General features: G+C 53.5%; 6 protein-coding genes across 6 annotated transcripts; 4 read left to right on the plus strand and 2 right to left on the minus strand.

The window, feature by feature from the left end:
- Window positions 1-1,090: 1,090 nt before the first annotated feature.
- On the plus strand, window positions 1,091-2,392 carry DICSQDRAFT_180667 (uncharacterized protein; the record flags this gene model as incomplete). Its single annotated transcript, XM_007365737.1, has 6 exons — window positions 1,091-1,207; window positions 1,332-1,344; window positions 1,399-1,476; window positions 1,543-1,831; window positions 1,897-1,958; window positions 2,016-2,392. The coding sequence occupies 4 exons, from the start codon at window positions 1,091-1,093 to the stop codon at window positions 1,782-1,784; spliced, it is 450 nt and encodes a 149-aa protein (XP_007365799.1). The 3' UTR covers window positions 1,785-1,831; window positions 1,897-1,958; window positions 2,016-2,392.
- A 1,947-nt stretch (window positions 2,393-4,339) lies between these two features.
- DICSQDRAFT_60554 (uncharacterized protein) lies at window positions 4,340-4,543 on the plus strand (the record flags this gene model as incomplete). Its single annotated transcript, XM_007365738.1, has 1 exon — window positions 4,340-4,543. A coding segment is annotated over one exon (204 nt), but the record flags the coding sequence as incomplete, so codon positions are not given.
- A 3,333-nt stretch (window positions 4,544-7,876) lies between these two features.
- Window positions 7,877-9,556, plus strand: DICSQDRAFT_136573 (uncharacterized protein). Its single transcript, XM_007365739.1, has 5 exons — window positions 7,877-7,996; window positions 8,253-8,592; window positions 8,675-8,894; window positions 9,178-9,239; window positions 9,292-9,556. Exons 2-3 carry the CDS (start codon window positions 8,418-8,420, stop codon window positions 8,797-8,799), a joined length of 300 nt encoding a protein of 99 aa, XP_007365801.1. The 5' UTR covers window positions 7,877-7,996; window positions 8,253-8,417; the 3' UTR covers window positions 8,800-8,894; window positions 9,178-9,239; window positions 9,292-9,556.
- Window positions 9,557-10,544: 988 nt separating this feature from the next.
- Window positions 10,545-10,706, plus strand: DICSQDRAFT_35794 (uncharacterized protein; the record flags this gene model as incomplete). Its single annotated transcript, XM_007365740.1, has 1 exon — window positions 10,545-10,706. A coding segment is annotated over one exon (162 nt), but the record flags the coding sequence as incomplete, so codon positions are not given.
- A 1,659-nt stretch (window positions 10,707-12,365) lies between these two features.
- On the minus strand, window positions 12,366-13,337 carry DICSQDRAFT_155147 (uncharacterized protein). The gene is made up of 2 exons (XM_007365741.1): window positions 13,241-13,337; window positions 12,366-13,171 (listed from the first exon to the last, which is right to left on the minus strand). The coding sequence occupies exons 1-2, from the start codon at window positions 13,284-13,286 to the stop codon at window positions 12,849-12,851; spliced, it is 369 nt and encodes a 122-aa protein (XP_007365803.1). The 5' UTR covers window positions 13,287-13,337; the 3' UTR covers window positions 12,366-12,848.
- Window positions 13,338-14,366: 1,029 nt separating this feature from the next.
- On the minus strand, window positions 14,367-17,113 carry DICSQDRAFT_180669 (uncharacterized protein; the record flags this gene model as incomplete). Its single annotated transcript, XM_007365742.1, has 4 exons — window positions 16,907-17,113; window positions 15,995-16,851; window positions 15,436-15,888; window positions 14,367-14,728 (listed from the first exon to the last, which is right to left on the minus strand). Exons 1-4 carry the CDS (start codon window positions 17,098-17,100, stop codon window positions 14,367-14,369), a joined length of 1,866 nt encoding a protein of 621 aa, XP_007365804.1. The 5' UTR covers window positions 17,101-17,113.
- Window positions 17,114-19,584: the final 2,471 nt, after the last annotated feature.

Raw genomic sequence — 19,584 nt, forward strand, 5'->3', positions numbered from 1 at the left:
TCATGAGGGTGTGCTGCGCCCGCGGTTTTCAGCCTGCGTGAGAGACAGGGAGGTAAGCGAATAGCTCGAATGCTAATCCTGGTCCATTAGTGAGCGCGAGCGATGCATGGAATCAGCACGGAGATTCGGAATTTGTCATCGTGTATTGCAGATCGCTACTAACCTGGCACTGATCACTCCAGCAGAGCATTGGACAGATATGATCTCCGGGACAAATATCCATGAGGTTTGGTACTACTATTCTCCCCAGGCAGGCCAACTGCATGCCATTGCTCAACCTTCTTCACTGGCAGGCGATGTCCGTTTGCGACATAGCTGGACGCAGAAAGCAAAGCTCCACAGAGGATGGAGCTATTGCGTTTTAGTGAAAGCAACGCACCGCATAAGTTCGCATTGATATGGTCCAAGAGCAGGAGAGTTGAGTACCGTGGGCACACATGTGCACGGCGCAAAGAGTCGACCATAAGTCCCGTCCGGACCACCGGCCCGTGAGGTCCCCGTATGCCGCCGCGCCTTGTCGCACGGGAACATTGTTCGCCTACGTCGCTCATGCTCCCCCCATGCCGATTTCATATCGTCGTCGATGCTGTCGACATTGTCGTCGTGTGTGCATGCTCGCTCAACGAACCCGTGTCATAAGGTCATCGAAATCTTGCTGCATGGACGTCGACTGAGTCGTGACACCGAAGGTTCCCTTCCTCGCTCTCCCCGTCCAAGTCCGACCACCTCTTTGATTATTATCTCCGCCGTTTTCTACAAGTCGTACTCGTCCACACACCCGTATCAAGGCCGCTGATTGGGAAATCCAATTGCAAGAAGATCGATATCCTCGCGCCCTCTGCCACCGTCTCCGTCGCCCTCACCACCGCGACTCTTCCTCTGCCCGCACTCTCCATATCAGAGGGAAGGTCAAGTCCGCAAGACCGGCGGATAGCCCTATGCCTCGGGAATGAAGGCGGGACGTTGGAGAGGAAGGTGTTTGAGGGCGGGCAGAGTGAGTGGTGCGTGTTGTAATCGTGTCGAGAGCGTATCGCCGACGTCTGTTGTCCCTTCCCCTGTCGTTGTTTCCGCCTTATCTCTGCTGTGCCCCATGTACGTGCCTGCACCTGTGCTGATGCCGGGCCACAACTCGCAGCGCCCGTTCCACCCGGCGCTGGAGCAGGCGATCGAGGTGCTCGAGGAGGGGACCGTGAAAGACAACTACGAGGTGAGGGGGAGTCCTCGCCCGGGCTGAAACCGAGTATCGCGTAAGCCGCGCTCAAGGCGAACATTCTCGGAAAATACAACAAAAACCTCTTCAGGCTTAGGCTGAGGCTGTTCCCGTACAACAGGTTCGCAATGACGGTGCGTGGCCTCGTGCGCGTAGATTTGGAAGAGTATATACTCACCTTTGCACAGAAGGTCATCAAGTGGCGAGACCATATGCTTTTCGACAGGCAGAATGCGCTTCACGAAGAGCTGCATGGTCTTGCTCAGGTACGCACGCCTCTTTCGCACTCCCATCACACGTCCACCTTCTGTCTCCGACCTTCTTTCTTGCAGTAAAGCGCCAGGAACGTGCGAAGAGGCTTCAACGGTGTCGGTCAATTACAGGAAGGCTCCCAGCTGCGAACGACGCGCAGGCAATGCCCATGAGGCCCCGCACCCCTCTCGATCAAGCTGCTATCGCGGCAGCGGACAATGGCGAGTACGAATACGGCGCGGACGGCGGTGGAAGGGGATGGGATACGCATTGGCCGGCGAAGCGGTACAGACTGACAGACCAGATGAAGACGCTCATCTAGTTGGCGTGTCTGAGCAACGAGTGTTGTCCGATCGAGAACGAGAAGAAGTGAGTGCTTCGTTCTTAGACGGGGAGCATCGCATGACGGCTGCTGATTATCGGCGTGTGTAAAGCACTTGCAGGCTCGATCCAGATTGTTAGCGACGAGGGTGTGCGGAAGAACTTGCATCAGAAGGCACGCATCGTATCTCGTTTATCGTCAGAGCCATACTCATTCAATCTCGCACGCCAGATCGTCGCTGCCTTCCCGGATGGCTGGCTCTCCTCCGGACAGATCTCCCGTGAGGTGAGTGTGATGGAAGACGAAATACGAGGAGGCGATGGAGAACGACTGAACGTTCCGTGCCGTCGTCGCTGGTATCTCTCATCGAACATTGCGGCGTAGCTTGTCAGACCTACGCCACTGTCTCTGCTCGTGCGCGTTTGTTTCCACTGACTTCCTCAGTAGTTGTTCGCGGGGCGCGCCTATGCGTCGCCGCCGCCTTACCCGTATGCTTGGTAACTAGTGATTCACTCTACCACACGTGTATCGTATCGTATCTGCCTTACTGTCTCTGCATCAGTCTATGTGTGACTGCTATACAATTCGACCTCGAGTCCTTGAATTCCCTATTCACAAAAGCTGCACGTCAGCAAATTTGCACGCCTGTCTGTATACGTACGAAGGGTCAGTCTTCGGTCGCAGCTCATCACAGATAAATGTGCATACAACGTGCCTTTCTATAAGGGTTCCATACCACTAGTGGGTCAAGGGTTTTCCTTTCTAACATGGCCCATGCTAGCATAAGCTCATATTTCTCCCCGTATTCTATCAAAGCTCACTTCCCCTCGCGCCACTTTGTAGACCTGGAGCCATACCCGGCCGGAATCGCTATTACTCAATCCTAAGATCCAAGATGAGGTTTACAATGTCCATTTCCGTAGACTGTAAGGAAGGTTCCATGGATTCATCTGGGTGGAACGTCTTCAGAATGAGCTTCAGAATGCCAAAGTCAACAGATGTCTTCACACGAAGTTGCCACAACGCCGGCACTTTCTCCCAGCGAGGCGTGGTGTTCAGTGTGTACCGGCGGTATCTGACCAACAAAAGACTGGCGAAACCTGATTATCAACGGGGAGAACGCTCTTATCAAGCGGACGGGAACACGAGGCTACTAAGTAGAGAGCACGAACTCAAAGACAGTGATGGGAGGCGTCCTAGAATGGAAACAGAAGCATGAGGACCGAAGATACATAATGCAGAAAATATGTACCTAGCCAGGCCGATCATCGCCGCCCTTATGAATAGGACGGCGCGAACGTCTTTCAAATGGGTCAAAGGCCATAAAGGACACCCTATGAACGAGAAAGCGGACAGGTCAGCAGGCGAGGGAACTCCCGGACGACCTGGAGGGAGGTCATCATCCCACCGAACCTACGCTTATCAGGAGCAAAGATATCCTGTATGACTCAGAAGTCAGCGTATCGGGCGATAGGTCAATTAAGGAGAAATCTTTTCCGCGCAGGAAGCGGATTGAAAAGGACCTAGGAACCTTGAAGACAAGATCACAGAAAACTTCGGAATACACCTCACCAACCAGATGATTTGGAAGGGACTACGTTCACGACACATCACCTTTGCAGTACGATACTTCCTGAGATTGGCGATGCACCATGGATATATGATCGGGGACCAGTGCTTGCGTCCCAACATGTGAGCTCAACTACAAGAACGGGCAATGTGTAGATAATGCGGAAGCACAGAGTCAATGGAGCATATCCTGTTCCAATGCTGCGAGGCGGCGTGTCAGCAAAAATATGGTAATTGATGAAGGACGCATGGTCACATACGAAGATCCCTTGGAGGGGACCAGAATGGGGTGCACTAGTAGGAGCAGCTTGCGCGCTCATCATGGATGAGAAAGGCAAACGGCAAACCGAGAAGGAAGTGTTATTGGCCATCCCATGCACGGATTCGGTGCATCTGATCTGGAAGCTCAGATGTGAGCGCGTGATTCCAAAACGATGGCCAAGAATTCACCACACGAGAGATCGCGAACCGCTGATATGAAGCAATCGAGCAACGGGGACGTATTGCAATGCGCTGTTTGAATTTGGAGGGAGCGCTGGAAATATACATACCCAGCAGAGCTTGACTCGGGTGTATGCAGCTTCATCAAGAATGCGGTCGGAGTCAATTTCACGATGTTCTACGAAGCGATGCACAGCTCTCATCTATTGAACAGTTGTGGAGATATTCCATCATGGATGCCATAAGAGACGCATGTAAATACTTCTCCTCAAGATGAGAAGAGACAACCCTCAGAACTGGCGTCGCAATCCTGACTCCCCCTTGGAACCATGGCTTCCTCACAGAATGGACAGCTTGCCGTCCAATACTCTAGCATGTATGTTGCCTGTCCTCATGTCGTAACCCGATACTGCGGGCGCTGAAGTTCAATTTCCTGACCACATAGCATGTTAGGAAACTACTGTGGAGTTGCAGCAGCAGGTACAGTCCCTACTGCGCTGCAACTTTCTATTTGAGTACCCTGAGAACCAACACTGATCCATTCACTTATCTGTTCTGCAGTGGTATTTCTATACGATTCAATGATCACCACTGGGGAAGAAATACGGTGTTTCTGGGGACGAAAGATGACAGGGGCAGCCATCTTGTTCTGGTTGAATAAGTACATGACCGTGCTCTATCTGGTTTGGGAGCTTGCAACGTGTTTCAACATATCAGACAAGGTCTGTACCCTGCCCCGGCCTCGCTAGCATCTAATGAATCTACATTTATATTGGCTGTTCCAGAGGTAATGCATTTCAAATGACTCTCTACAGAGTACTACAATCAATTATGTCCATGCAGCTGTGCTCTGTCGACCTGGGGTACCGATGCCGTCGAATACTTGCTCTTCATAGTCCTGGCAGGTGTGCATCCTATTTCGACTGGTATACATGAGCACATTTCGATATTTTGACTTCCTAGCCTTCACATCAATACGCATCTATGCGCTCAGGAAGAGTCTGGTACTCTGTATTATCACTGCTATCCTATCCTTAGTGCCTCTTGGAATCAACATGGTAAGATTTTATTATGGCATGTTTATTGCCGTCCCGTGAATACTTGTCCATCAACAGGCAGACTTTGGATTTGGATTAACCGGCGAGAACATCTTTCCATTTGGATGCACAAGCCTGGACAACGAGCCCATCAGTCTCTCCAAATTGTGAGTGCCTGCTGTGTTGACGATTGAGATTACCCTCAAGCAGAACCTACGCATCTTAGGTGTAAATCGCATTTCAAATCGACTTCAACACTGATTAATTGAGTTCCTTTAGTTACCATTATCTCTCGGTCGTGCCTGATCGCAGCAGACGGCCTCGCCATTGGCGCAACATGGTTCACATTAGGTCTCCCGTATGCAAGTCGCCGTGGGCACGATCTCAAGGGGTCAATATCTAGCGTTCTGCTGATGGATGGTGTGTACTCATAAGTAATAACGTTGGACGAGGTATGCAATGCTAACAACATCGTACACGCAGGTACCAACTATTTCCTGTGAGTGAGGTGCCTTTGCATCATATAGCATCTCACTCCTTCCTCGTTCAGCATCCTCGCAGTGCTGAACTCTCTACATCTCGCTCTCACATTGCTTTCAGTAAATTCACACTCTATAACTGAACCAGCACAAGGTTTGACCTTGGGTGTCATAGATCGATAGAGATGGACTACAGCCTGTGAGCGTAGTGACAGCCTTCACAACACCGTATGTGCACCATTGCATCTGTTGCTCGATCCCATGTCTCCTGACTCTTCGCATGCGCATTCAACCACACAGGCTATCTGCCATCCTCGTGTCACGCTTCCTCCTCCATCTACAGTCAGCGAGCCTCCGGGCCGTTGGCTCCATCCCATCCTCACAGTTCTCGTCGCTGCATCTTGATCGTTCTCTGGTGTTCGAACGGGTCATTGGATCACTCGGAGCATCAATCACCGCCGAAGATTACCTCAAGGAGGACTATAGTGACGGTGACAATGTGGAGAGAGCTGACGAGTCGACTCAGGCATCGAGGGAGTAGTCTGGCTTCTTAACTGGTGGGGTTGAGAAGAGCGACAAAGACTGTGTTGTCCGCGTAGAGGCGAGATGCGTCGTGTGCTGCTGCCTGCTCGTTGACCCAGATATTGTATTGATTCGCGCTTGATTGTTAAATCGATCCAGGACTATTTATTCATATTGTGGTACCATGTCGAAACCGTCGTTTGACTTCGTAACTACAACCGGCAGCCTCTATTCAGTTCCCTGGCTTAATCCTCGTCGCTTTAGGTTCTAGGCGAGGCAGACATGCATGCATTTCTATCAAGGATTGCCCCCGAACAATAAATCTGCCTTCAGGGAGCTCGTCGAGCAAAGTCGCAACAAACGACGCTCTTATACGTATAACAGGTACACTAACTGGCGTACGCTATCGCAAGCACGAAGGAGAGACTTTTCGGGCGATAGCGGACGGTAACTGCGGGGCCCGCTCCAGAGCGATGTTGTCCGTGAATATTAGCTAGCCCGAGGGGAGCGCATCTGTGTCGGGGATACCATGCAAGAACAGGTATTTGAACCTCGTTGGGGGACAGGGAGGGTTCAGCATCAGTCCTTCTGCAGAGACGGGATGAAGGGCAGTTTTGTCCCCAGCAGGACAACCAAGTGAGAAGATCGGTGCCCCCGGACGCAGAGACAGCGCGTCTAGAGGGTCCAACCTCGTGCGATGCAACCGTCGATCATGCTGTTGATGACAGTCCGGGAGAGGAGAGATACGCCCGGGGTTTTCTCGCCCTATGAAAGGGAGATAGCCTTCGGACCGATGTATCAATGGCTACTCTGTGTCCCGCCGAACCTCGGAACTTACGCTGGAGACGTTTGGAGAACCCGGCGCAGTCCCCGACCTGGTGCCAGTGGGTTTCCACGACGGCAGCTGACTCAGTGACACCAGACGAGCTTGCATTGGCGCGGTGAGCAGGCGCCTGTATCAGAATGTGCTTCGACTTGAATGTAGGGAAGGCAGCCAAGACGTAGTGTGATGGAGCTGAAGCAGTAGTGGGAAGAGTAGGGAGGTCTCGGACGAGATGCAAGTCATGCGCTACGTCATATTCTGGCAAGGGGACCAATTGAGTAGGTGAGAACGTACTGGGAGAGCGTGACATGAACATCCGAGCCCCTCTCCACCTATGGAAATGGCGGCCTCACAGCTCGATCTTGATCAAGCACACGATATTCGCCACCACGTCTCTCCAATCATCCAGAGCGTAACGGAAGGAGGTTGACGAGTGGGTTGATGCACCAGATGCTGCCAAGGACGTCGCTATGACGATTGCTGGGGGACGAGTGGCCAGATATACCCTGTTCAATGAATACTCGGTGGCGGACGTCGCACGGTCCGCGGGAAGAGCTAGATTCCGTGTGCAGGAGCATGAGCATCATTAGATAACTACATACGTCACACCTAGGTTGGCTCTAAGGAACTTGCCTTTAGCGGCGGGGTGAAAGGCTCAAGAGCTACTTCGGATGGTATGCCACGCCTTTCGACTTGAACCCGCATGAAAGGGTGACCGGTGAGCGCATAGCGCAAACGCGAGTGGTGTTTCATCCGTGAGCGCGAGCGAGACAAGGAGCCCGTAAGAGAGATCGGGAAGAGGAGTGTGTCGTCGCTTATCGTGCATTGCTACTCACCTGGAGATGGGACCACCATAATAGGCAGACAAAGTGTATGCCATCCGACGACCTTGTTCGTGCGATGTCGATTTGCGGGACAAGGATCCCGATGCCGGCCGCTAGGCCGCAGGTAGGATGGTGCTACATTCTCGTAGTGCTGATGTATGGTCCTAGAGCAGGAGAGACAAGCACGGGGAAAGGGAGAGCAGATAGCAGTGAGTGTCGTCTACTGAGCTGCACGCCAGATGCGCGCGCTGGGAACAGCCGCGGATCTATGGCCTGGGAATCCGGCCCATGCCGGTCGCCATGCCGGGCCGCCGCCACCACGTCGCTCCCCGATGGTCGGTGACGACTCCTCCAGCTCTCTCTCCAGCAACCTCCATCTTCCCCTCGCCTCCAACGTCCCAGCATCGTCCAGCAAGTCTCTCTCCCCGTAGAGGGTGACCACGACCGAAAGCCGTCAACTTCCGCTGTTGCCACCTGCTGAGACCGACGGCAGGCAGAAGGAGAAGCTACGAAAGAGGTGAGTACACCGTCTTCTTATGTGCTGAGTACGTGCACTTGCTGTTTCGGACATCCGTTGCTGAGACGTGCATGCTGCGGAGCTGCGGCTCTGGCAGCTTGTGGTGCGCATCCCGTGCCCCGCACTGGAACAGACGATGTGCACTCCGTACATGGCCTCCTTTCTGCGCGCATGCAGCGCGTGACCGCCGGAGACGCTTCTCTCGCGTCAACTACTCCTCCGTAAAGGTGCAATGCTGACGCGTATCTCTTGCTAGCGGTGCCATGTTTCCGACCACTACGACAACACCGACCTGTTTATCGACGACTCCCAGCCCACGCAAAACGAGCGAACGATTCTCTTTCAGACGAAGCAGAAGGGCGTCTACGTATCGAGCGGGCAGGCAGAATTGATCGACAAGTACGTCTTCTCACTTGACCCCATGCTCCCCTTTTCCTCGAGAGCGTTAGATCTACGTGCGGTTTTCGCATTCGCAGCATCGAGCGCATATATGCGTGCCTCGCCTCCGTTGTTCACGATCTCGCCCTCGCTACAATCTTTCGTGCAAGGCGAAGCCGTTTCTGAGGCCGATATACGCTTGTTCCTCAAACGAAGGCGTGAGTCGACTCGAACGTTCTGAGTGCCCGTTGTGCTCCGCTGACGGTCTTCTGGGTCGTGCCTTACACACGTCCAACAAAGCTGCCTCTGTCGTCTCCAAGCTCTCAGGCTCACTCACTCAAGTCGCTGCAGACCATCCAAAAGCCCAAGTACAACATCTTTGTCGCCAGTCCACGAGCACACTTCCCATCCCTGCGCTCCAGTAGACGGGTCCGGGTCGCGAGGCCAACTCATAGCTCTATCGCACGGGGAAGACGGCGGGAAGCGGACGCTGTCCGGAGGTGGGCAGACGTTTGTCAGGGTGAGTGTTTGGTGCAGAGATCGTGGCGAGAGGGTTTCGCCGACGTCTGTTGTTCCTGCTCTTGTAATTGTTCCCTCCCCTGTCGCTGTTCGCGCTGTGTCCACAACTACGTCTATCATTGTGTCATCCGGCAGCGATGGGCTACCAGACCTGAGACGATCATCTGGCAGTAGGTGTGTCTCAGTAACGAGTGTTGTCGGACTGAGAACCAGAAATGAGTGTTCGTGTTCTGTTTAGGGATGCGAAGCATTGTGCGATGGGTGCTGATCATGCGTCTGTATAGCGGCCTTGAGGGCTTGAGCCAAACGTTAGTGACCGGGGCGTGCGGAAGAACTCTATCAGAAGGCAGCCATTGTATCCGGTTTGTCGTGAGAGCCATACTGACTCGACCTCCCAGGATTGTTGCCGCGATATCGGATCGTTGGGACTCTTGGGGACAGATTTTGCGTGAAGTGAGTGTGTGAAGGAGAAATACGAGGAGGCGATGAAGAACGACTGAACGTTCCGTGCCGTCGTCACTTGTATCTTCCGTCGGACATTGCGGCATCGCCTCTGTGCACCGCTACGTTACTCGTGCGCGTTCGTTTCCGAGTTTTTCTGTTGTAGTACTTCTTTTGCTCAATGATATTCGCGGGCGCACACGCCTCTGCATCTCTGCCGCCGCCTTACCTGTACGCTTGGTTACTGGTGCTGTGCCCTATCTTTCATGTATGATCATGTACATTGTGCCTTCTTCGCTCTGCTTCGGTTTGAGCGCAGACTGCGATGTCGTTCTAGCTCAAGTCCTCGGATCTCTTATACACAAGAGTCTCGTCTCAGCAACTCCTCAACGCCCGTATGTATGCGTACTTGCCGTAGGTTCTCAGTGACAGCTCATCAGAGATAATCATGCATCTAACTATCCTTCCCTCTACTACCGCTGGTGAGCCCAGGATCTTCCTTGCTAACATTGGCCCATGCTGGAATTAGGAGAAATTCTGTGTAGTCTATGTTGATCCTAGCTGACTGCTCGCCGCAACACCCCGCAGATATCGGTCCCAACGGCGGGACGGCCTGGAGGATCACTCATCACCGCTGAGACCGAAGATGTGTCTTCCAATGTCCATCTCCGCGTACAATGACCGCAGTGCAAGGGGTCAGACCAATGCTGTCGGGTGCTGAAGTGCCCAGAGCGGCTTCCATGCCATCATCCGGGAGGAACGTCATGGGGGTTGAGGTGAGCTTCAGGATGGAATAGTCAACAGATGTGTCATGTCTGTATACGACGTCGCTTGGACAGGAGCGGTTTGCACAGCGGAGATGTGGCATTCACCAAGTCTCCGCGATATCTGACCATCGAGAGATACAAGGATCCGATCACGGAGTGCCATCTGAGTTGTGGTGGAGGGCATATCCTACAAGCGACCAGAAATGCATATAACTGCTTCTCCTCAACATGAGAAGAGACTATGGCTTCTTCACAGACAGGACAGTTGGCTGCCGACTATTCTGGCATGTAGGTGACCCATCCTCATGTTTCAACCCGACAATGTGGGCGCTGAATTTCCTGACCGCATAGCATGATAGCAACCTATTGTAGTGTCGCGGCAGCAGGTAGGAGCCTTACTGAGCTGCAGCATACTACTTGAGTGCCCCTGAGGATCACCGCTGAATCATTCACCGATATATCCCGCAGCGGTATTCTTATACGACACAATAATCACGACTGGTGAAGAAATACGGTGTTTCTGGGGACGGAAGATTACAGGGGCGGTGATCTTGTTCTGGCTCAACAAGTACATGACTATGCTTGTTTTGGTCTGGGGACTCGCAACTGGTTTGAACATTTCCAACGAGGTATGTGCTTCGCTCTTGCTAGTATAGAATAAATCCTCATATGTCTTGACTTCGCCAGAGGTAAAGCAATTGATTAACTCTCCGCACAACACTACAATCAATGGTGTTTATGCAGCTGTGCTCGATCTGTAAAGGGTAGTGCTACCGTTCAAATCCTGCTTTTCATAGTTCAGGGAGGTGCGCATCCTATATCCAATGATATCCACCAGCACATATTGAACCTTTGACTACCTAGCTTTCACAGCCATTCGTGTCTATGCACTCAGGAGGAGCTTCACTCTGTGTGCTGTCACCGCTTTTCTATCCTTCGTGCCTTTCGGAATCAACTTTGTGAGATTTCATCACGGCAAGTTCCTACCCATTCTTGAACGCTGACCCATGGATAGGCTACAATCCGATTCGGCTTTACCGGCGAGAAAATCCCAATCTTGGGATGCATACAGATTGACAATGTACCCATTGATCTCTACCGAAAGTGACTTTCTCAGAGAGCGTCCATTGAGACCATCCGCTAAAGCCCAACCTACATATTCTAGGTGTAAAGTGAATTTCAAGTTAGCATCAAAGCTCCGTCATCTTACAGACTTCTTTAGCCGTCATTATTTGTCGGTCATGCCTGATTGCAGTAGATTTCCTCGCCATAGGTGTCACATGGTTCACATTAGGTCTCCGATTCCCAACTTCCCGTGGGGGCATTCTTAAGGGCTCGATAACTAGCGTCTTTCTGATGGATGGTGTGTACTGAGTGGTTATTGTGTCGGCTAAGGCGTAGAATGCTAAAATTATCTACGCAGGGACCATCTATTTCCTGTGAGTGGTGCAGTTCTGGAGCAGATCATATTTTACCCCCTCATCACTCAGCATCCTTACTGTGCTGGATTCCCTACATCTCACTCTCACACTGCTTTCGGTAAATTCACATTCTGTCACTTAATCAGCACAACGTTTGACTGGGGGTGCCACAGATAGCTGTAGACGTACCACAACATGTAAGCGTAATATCGCTCTTCACAACCCCGTATGTGTGCCTATTCAACTTTCACTCGATCCCATGTCCTCTGACCCTTCGCACATACATCCAACAACGCAGGCTACCTGCCATCCTTGTGTCACGCTTCCTCCTCCACCTGCAGTCTGCGAGCCTCCGGGGTGTGGGATCGATACCCTCTTCACAGATTTCATCGTTGCACCTTGACAGGTCCCTGGTACTCGAGCGATTCGTTGGGTCCCTCGGAGTGTCAATCGCCGCCGAAGATTACTTCATGGAGGACTCTGGTGATGGGGACAATGGAGAGAGAGCTGACGAATCTACTCCGTCTCAGACATTGAGGGAGTAGCAAACCAGTGAATTTTCGTGATAATAGAGGACATTGACTCTTGCCTCTGTATTCGGATATAACAGGGTAGACTGCTCGCCAAATAGTTTCTAGTCAGGAAGTTGTATTTATTCGTGAGGTCCTTGGTCTATCAATGACTGCATACGTTGGATGCTGCGGAGCAGGACCTCGACGCCGACTATTATTACTTACTCCTGGTGGCGACACTGACTAGTAGTGCAAAATAAGCTGTCCCCCATGCTGATTCTCGAGTGTATTCCATTCACCAGCAGGATTTATGCCAAGCGCAGATGTACATGTTGAAGCAGGCAAGGAGTCAGACAAGCGAGGCTCACTATAGTATAGCTAGTGATCGGAGATATATGAGTGGTGAGACGAGAGACGACTCCCTCCGTGATAAGTATAAGTGCTGGTAAAGCCGTATATACCCAGAACAAGTGGGTATTTTTCAGTAGACGGTTCCAACATGACAGCAAGGCCAAGACATGAATGCCGAGGATGTTCGTGTACAGGCGCCAACCCTGCACCCCCTATAAGCCACCCGATCACGTCTATTTTGTGAAAGGCTCCATAGAACTTATCAAACAGCAGCGGGAGGTCGGCTTTCTCGGGGGCCATCACATCCTACTTACGCGGGGACTCTGTACCATAGCAGGATATAGACGGCAGAAAAACAGTGTGGTAAACGTCGAGAGCCCTTGGACGGGGTCAGGGGCAGTCCTAGGCTATCTACGACCGACAAACAGGAAAAACGGCGACGACGAACCGAACAGCTCTGCCCTCACGACACGACCGTTGATCGTGCTCGTGACGGCATCTCGGCACACGGCGAGATACATCCGCTGTCTGTCTTGCCTTCCGAAAGCGACCTCTGGGTGACCCGCGATGGCTGAGGATTTGATATGATGGGGACCACAGACGTGGATGACATGAGTGCAAAGTTCTCAGGCGAGATGCGGGCCATGCGGTGTGCCAAGATGGGAGAGCGAAGGTTCCTCAAGCGAGCAGGTGTGTCCTGTGAGCCGTCCTGGTAGCACGGAGAGATAGCGTAGGACGTGGAGGGTGCCAACGTCGGGAGGCAGAGCTCACCAGCACGCGAGCCTACTGTCGGCATACAGCGTCAGAACGCCTTCTCCATGGGCTTGTAAATCGAATGCGCATCTGAAAACGTACCTGCAGAGTGCAACATGAACGTCCTCCCCTCTCCGCCCATGAACATGGCGGCCTCGAAGCTCGACCTGCGTGAAGTGGGGTATCCGCCACCACGTCTAGCCGAGCATCTAGTAGAGCGCGACGGCGTCGGTGGCAGACTCGGATGCACACATCAACGCACCAGAGTCGTAAGATATGGCTAAAACTGTTAATCGTGACGGCGTGAATGTGCGGGAAGGAGAAGCGCTGTGACCGACATTGCGGTCCGTGGGGAAGTTGGATTCGTCTTGGCGAACATGAGCATCATTGGACACGTACGTCGTACCTGAGTTGAACAGCGCTTGAGACGTGCAACCCGTAACGGGTATAGAAGTGGAAAAGCTGCCTCGGGCTGTGGACGCATGCTGCGCATAGCAACTTGAGCCTGCAAGCGAATGAGACCGGTGAGTACTTAGTCCAGTCGTGTTCCATCGATGAGCGCGAGCGACACAACACAAAAAGCTAAGATGGAGGATCGGGAGGGCTCAGGGGTTTTAGCATTGCCTGTTGCGCATGGCTACTCATTTGTAGATGACAGGACGACCATAGGCGCACTGATTGCATACCATCGATGACCTTGTTCGGGCGATGTCAATGTGCGGGACCGGGAACTTGGGTCCATTGCAGGGCGCCGCAGCGAGGCCTGAAGCATGGCGGTAACTTGAAACTCTCATATTGATGGCAGACACAATGGCGTGGCACCAGAGCAGGAGAGACATGCACGGATCAAGGGAGAGCAGAGTCGGACCAGTGAGCCTCGTTCAGGGCTCGTCTGCCAAGCTGGCGCCAGGCAAGTATGGACCCAGTGATCCGGCCCGTATCCCCGTGCCGAGCGATGGGCAAGCGCAAATCGAGACGCCAAGTTCTACTTAGATCTTCAAGCTGCGGTTTGGGCAGTCCTCCAAGCATGGCAGCAAAAACGGCATGCGGATATTCCAGTGGGTCCCTTAATGCCGTCTTCTATACATGCTCAAAGGCTGACGTACGGGCTCTGCTGAGTCTGTGGTTGCCAGTATCCGCTAGTCACCACCTGAGCCGCCACCAATCAACTCCATTCTTGCTGGCATGCAGGTGCCTGGAATTGCTCATGACGGGATAATCGGGGAAATCACGAAATCTTGTCCCACCTCTGACGGAAGAATGACTGCCTTCTCTCCAGGAGTGCGGCGTACATTGCGGCGCAGATGGTGTACCCATATCCTGGCTCGAGCACCGACCAGAACGCGCCCTCGAGCGCGGCGTTCAGCCCATCCAAGTGCGGCGGGATGAGCATGGGGATATCGGGGTGCGTCACGGTCTTGTGGAGGTAGCGCACGATCGCGGCGGAATCGGACACGCTCGCGCCTGTGCTTGGGTCGTGGATGACGGGCAGGGTGTACAGCGGGGTGCCATCACGGCGTTTCTCTGCGGAGTCGCGCCGACCTTTTTGCAGAGCGGGTACTCGACCCAGACGGTCTTGTACCGGAGGCCCTTGATGTTCAGCGAGAATCTGCCGTCCAGCGCCATGTTTGAACGATCGCGTCACAAGGTGTGTTGGCATGGTACTGTAATGTACTCACCGATTATTCCATGTATTTGGAGGCCATGTCATGTATTTGGAGACCATGCCATGTATTTGGAGACCATGTCATGTATTTGGAGACCATGTCATGTATTTGGAGACCATGCCATGTATCTGGCATTGCTAGGTATGTCGGAGAACACGATCGGCTCGCTCATATCTGGCAGTTAATGACACAGCGAGGGAAGGATCGCTATGTCTATCAGTCACCTCACTGTAGATTATTGCATCCTCCTTGAAATCGACGGGTACTGCCGAAGAATCGTACATCGTCTATGTAGAAACTATAGCGTGCAGCGCATGTGGCGCCAGCTGATGATAGGGGACCTGATCCTACATTCTACACCGACTGCATCTCCGACAGCCTGGCTGGTATTAATCGCAACCAACTATTCTCCCATCGGTGCAATGGCCGCCACACACCTCAATCCAAGCCAAGGGAACGTCAGAATGAACGAGTCGTCTGATCGCCCAGGACGTGCGGGCTGAGGTCCGAAATGCTCACTTGTGGGCCGTTCGACACGAGCTATGCGGAACGAATACTTCCACTGATCACCATCACTTACGCCGGTCAGCGTACACACGTGAGGCATCCTCCTATGTTTTGACCACTCACCGTTCCCCGAGTACCAATCAGCCCGGGGGCTGTGCACGGATTTTAGCAAGCCAGCGTCTCGGATTCGACGAAGCAACCCCTTGTGCAGTGTGACCTCTGGCTGCACCCCCAACCCCCAGTTGTCCGTCACGATCTCCAGCGTGATGCTCTCGAGACGAGCAAAGATCCCGGCCGGAGCGGAGAGCAGCTCATCCAGGCTGTCGAAGTCCAGCGACCGCGCGGGAGAGAGCGGGTCGTCCAATGCCAGATACTTGACAGGTATCCTCGTCCACAGACGAATGCAGATCGCACGGAGAGGTGGGGGCGAGCGCTGCGCGCTAATTGGTGCAAGGACGGGTGCGAAGAAGGTCGTTCTGGAGGCGCGGACGCTGCCGTTGTCCTTGACGCCGATAGAGAGGTACTCGAGCACGCAACATCTCGCCAGCGCGGACCCGAAGCCTGCGAACGTTTGACCTGTCGTGCGAGCGGAAGGTAGAAAGTAAATATATGAATCAGGGCTGTGCGCGCGGACGTGGCTGTGCCGCTCACTCCCCTATCCTGGAAGGGTCGACGACATCACTGATGTTCTGGAGGTTCGGAGCAACTGCGGAGGATAGAAAGGTGCACAGCTCCCGAAGGTCGTCCGTGGTGCCGCAGCCTACGGCGGGTGCCGTCAAGGTCCCCGGATTGAGCACGCGCTCTAAAAGACCGTACCATACGGACGAGCGCACGTTGTCGTTGATGATTAGCTGAGCGAGCTCGAACGTCTGCCTATGAAGGCCGACCAGCAAGATAGGCTTGGGGTCTTGCAAGTCGATGAGCTCCATGCAGTGCACGTCGAACGCGGTGAGCAGGAACGGGAAGATGGACGAGATGCCACTGCACCGATGGAGCACGAGCTTCTTCAGTTGGACCGGAGGCTGTCTCGCGTTCGCAAGTGGCCAAGGCTCTCTGTGGTGGGAACCGGTGATACAGAGTGTTTGTAGGTTGGTTAGGGAGGGCAGTATTGATGTGAGGGCGATGAAGTCGCTGAGAGAGCGCTGGGTAGTGACGGAGAACCTATGGCAGCGCAGCTCCTGGATGCAGCTCGCAAGCTGAGGGTGGGTAGCGCAAAAATGAGCGAATCGTTCGCTTTCTCCCCTGACCATGACGGCAGAGAAGAAACGGCGGCAAGAGAGATGGCGCCACAGCTTGCAGACCAGGGTACATGCTGACAGCGACCAGCCGGCATCATTCAGAATCCCAAAGATTATGTCCAATAGCTCTGTGGGCAACATGTCGTTGATGAGACACCGGTGGGCGACAGGGGGGTCGGCAGTTCGTGAGTCCAGGAGCTCGACTTTGTCGCTTGTCTGCATGGCCTGCGCCTCGGGGTTGACCGAAGACATCGTACGGCTCTTCCGCCCCGCCAGACTATATGATCGTAGTAATGTCACCCTGCGTTGCACAGATTAGATTCGATGCTCCCCTGGGGATTCGAGAGAACCCTCACCGCATTCTGATCAGCTTAGACGTTGGGCGTAAGTCGCAGGAGTTGAACACGGAGGATAAGCTGCGATCTCTCCAAGAAGTCACACGGTAACGGGCGTGCTCGGGCAGTACCCCGCCCCTAGCGCCAAAGCATGCTTGATGGAGTCGTGAAATGTGGCTATGAATGTTGATCAGGACGGCGTGGATGTGCGGCATTATGGACGCATGCTGCGGTAAGTGCAAACCCGAACGCTAGTCGTGTTCCATCAATGAGCGCGAGCGACACAAGCAGCCAGTATGGAAGATCGAGAAGGAGCTGTATCCTCGTATGTCACGCATGACCACTCACTAGAGATGATAGGACGACCATAGGCGAACCTGTTGCATGCCATCCGACGACCTTGTTCGGGCGATGTCGATATACGGGGCCGGGAGCTCATCACAGTATGCTGCAGTATGGCTGAAAAAGGACGCTGCTATGAAGCTGTCGTATTACTGTTATGCGCATTGACTCAGTCCCAGAGCAGAGAGAGAAGAGACCAGTGAATCTCGTCCAGCTCGTCTCGCTGCTCCCTTCATGCTGGCGCCGAGCAGAGCAGCTCCGGTCCGTGAACCCGGCCCGTGCGCTAATGGGCAAGCGCGAGTTCAGACGTGTGCATTCTCCTTGCGACTAACTCCTCATGCTCAGTAGCCCGCTCCCTGGCGACCCTACATACCTCCCGCCGCGCATGTACCTATTATCACTCAAGCAAGACGCGGCAGCATCTCTTCATGCAGGTTATGCAACCAAGAAGCTGCTTCTTCTGATCCTGTCAGTGACCTCCTTCCGCGCACTTAGTCCTTTGACATCTCCGGACCATTCGGTATGAGATCAAGCGTAATAGGCCCATCACTAGCGAGCGACATCTCAGAGCTTGCGACTGCTTCTGAATATTGCCCGGTTCCGGTGCGGGTCTCAACTCAGCACAGTGCGAGCGATTGAAGGCCAGTCTGCACTCGGTGGAGCTTGGACAAAGGGCAAGGGCGGAAGACAAGTCATGGTGAGCGCATACATTCGACGTCCTGGGCTTGCGCACTGTCCTGCCGCAAAAGTCTGTCGTGAAGCTGCGCATGTGGCGAGTAGGCAGAGCGCCCACTGATGTTCGCCTTGCGCAAACCGTCCGGGGGGACCATTTACGCTTCCGATATGCGTTGTCTACGACACCTGCTCCACGCGGCAATCTTCTCGAGCTCTATCTCTCAACGTTGAAACAGTCGGCTCCGTTGCTGAAGCGTATATCTGGGTAGCGGAAGACTTGCGTCATGGTCCTACGATACGGTCGACCCGATGGCTTCCATGTATAGCACGGAAACGTGCCCCTAGGCCTCCTGAACAAGTGCGTCCTTCACTCTACACTGTCTGGGCCTTGCCTTGCGCAAGCGCCTCTGTCTACATGCATTTCCTTCTGCGCATATATGCATGGTCAAGGAGATTTGATAGGGTATCAGGGCGAGAGGATGTGCCGATTTCAATGATCTTGCTTCCGGCTCCCCGCGGCGTCCAAGCATAGTCTGTCCCAACCCAAGTCTTCATCGTCCGAGTTGATTGCATCATTCTTGTCCCCAAGGTGGTTCACGCTGTACATGTATTTCCCTTTATTCTTTGGGTTCCTGAATGAAAGACGGCATGTTACCCCTTGAACTTCTGTAATTACGTGTTGTGCGGGCTTGGACAGTGTGCAGACAAGCTTCTGGCTTCGCACCGTCCTGTCGCCTACAGCTACCACTGATACATCCACAATACTCAATAGGTATACGCAATGATACATTCACCTACCTGCAGACACTCGATAGAGATGCCCAAATTGAACAAGATCAGTGTCTCACCTTTGCCTCAGTGCCTGCCGTTTTCTCCGCCGCACTATCGACAGCCAGCCAGAGTCTTATCGCGCTCTTTTTCGCTGCCGGACCCTACTGCCTCCGACCGTTCTCCGACGTTCTACTCCGGCCTCAGCCGACGAAGATGGCAAGGTGGAGACAGAAGCAGGGATGCAAGACCAGTCGGTCTTCCTATCCGATGGCGAGGACGGCGGAAAGTCACAGAGGCAGCTTTTAGACGGTAGGTCAGATGACTGCGGAGCGCAAGAATGCAGTGGTTCAGTGCTGTGAACATGCGCAGAGCGTGTCGCTGACTTCGGTTCCTGACTCGAAGCACCCATTCTATTCGAAGCTTGTGCAGGCGATCGAGGTGCTGAAGTAGGCGGTCGCAAAGTGCGCAGGTCGCAGTCAAGGCGACCATTCTTGAGATGTATGGAGAATCCTTCAGTCTCGTGCTGACGTTGTTCCTGTTTCACATCGTCATCACGCCGGTACATCCTTCCTTGTAGCCCGTCGATCAGCAGAGATGCGCATATGCTGACGTCTCCGCAGAAACGTATCAAGCTGATGATGTGACGGAACCTGATCATCAACGGGGAGAATGCGCTTGTCGCGGAGCTTCGTGTTCTGGCCGAGGAAAATTGTCCGAAGGGGTGGGAGAAGAGTGCCATACGACAAGGTATGTCAGGCACACCAACTGCCTGATGATGTTTTCATCTGATCCCTCAGCGAGCACGGATTTACGTATGGATTAGTATTCCTCCTCCTCACGTCATCACCTGGGCTGTGTTCGTGTTTGGCGCAGTCCGCCGCCGTGGCACAGGCTTGGAGGAGAGGCAAGGA

Source organism: Dichomitus squalens (assembly GCF_000275845.1).
Source record: "Dichomitus squalens LYAD-421 SS1 unplaced genomic scaffold DICSQscaffold_14, whole genome shotgun sequence".
In the NCBI taxonomy this organism is placed as follows: Eukaryota; Fungi; Basidiomycota; class Agaricomycetes; order Polyporales; family Polyporaceae; genus Dichomitus; species Dichomitus squalens.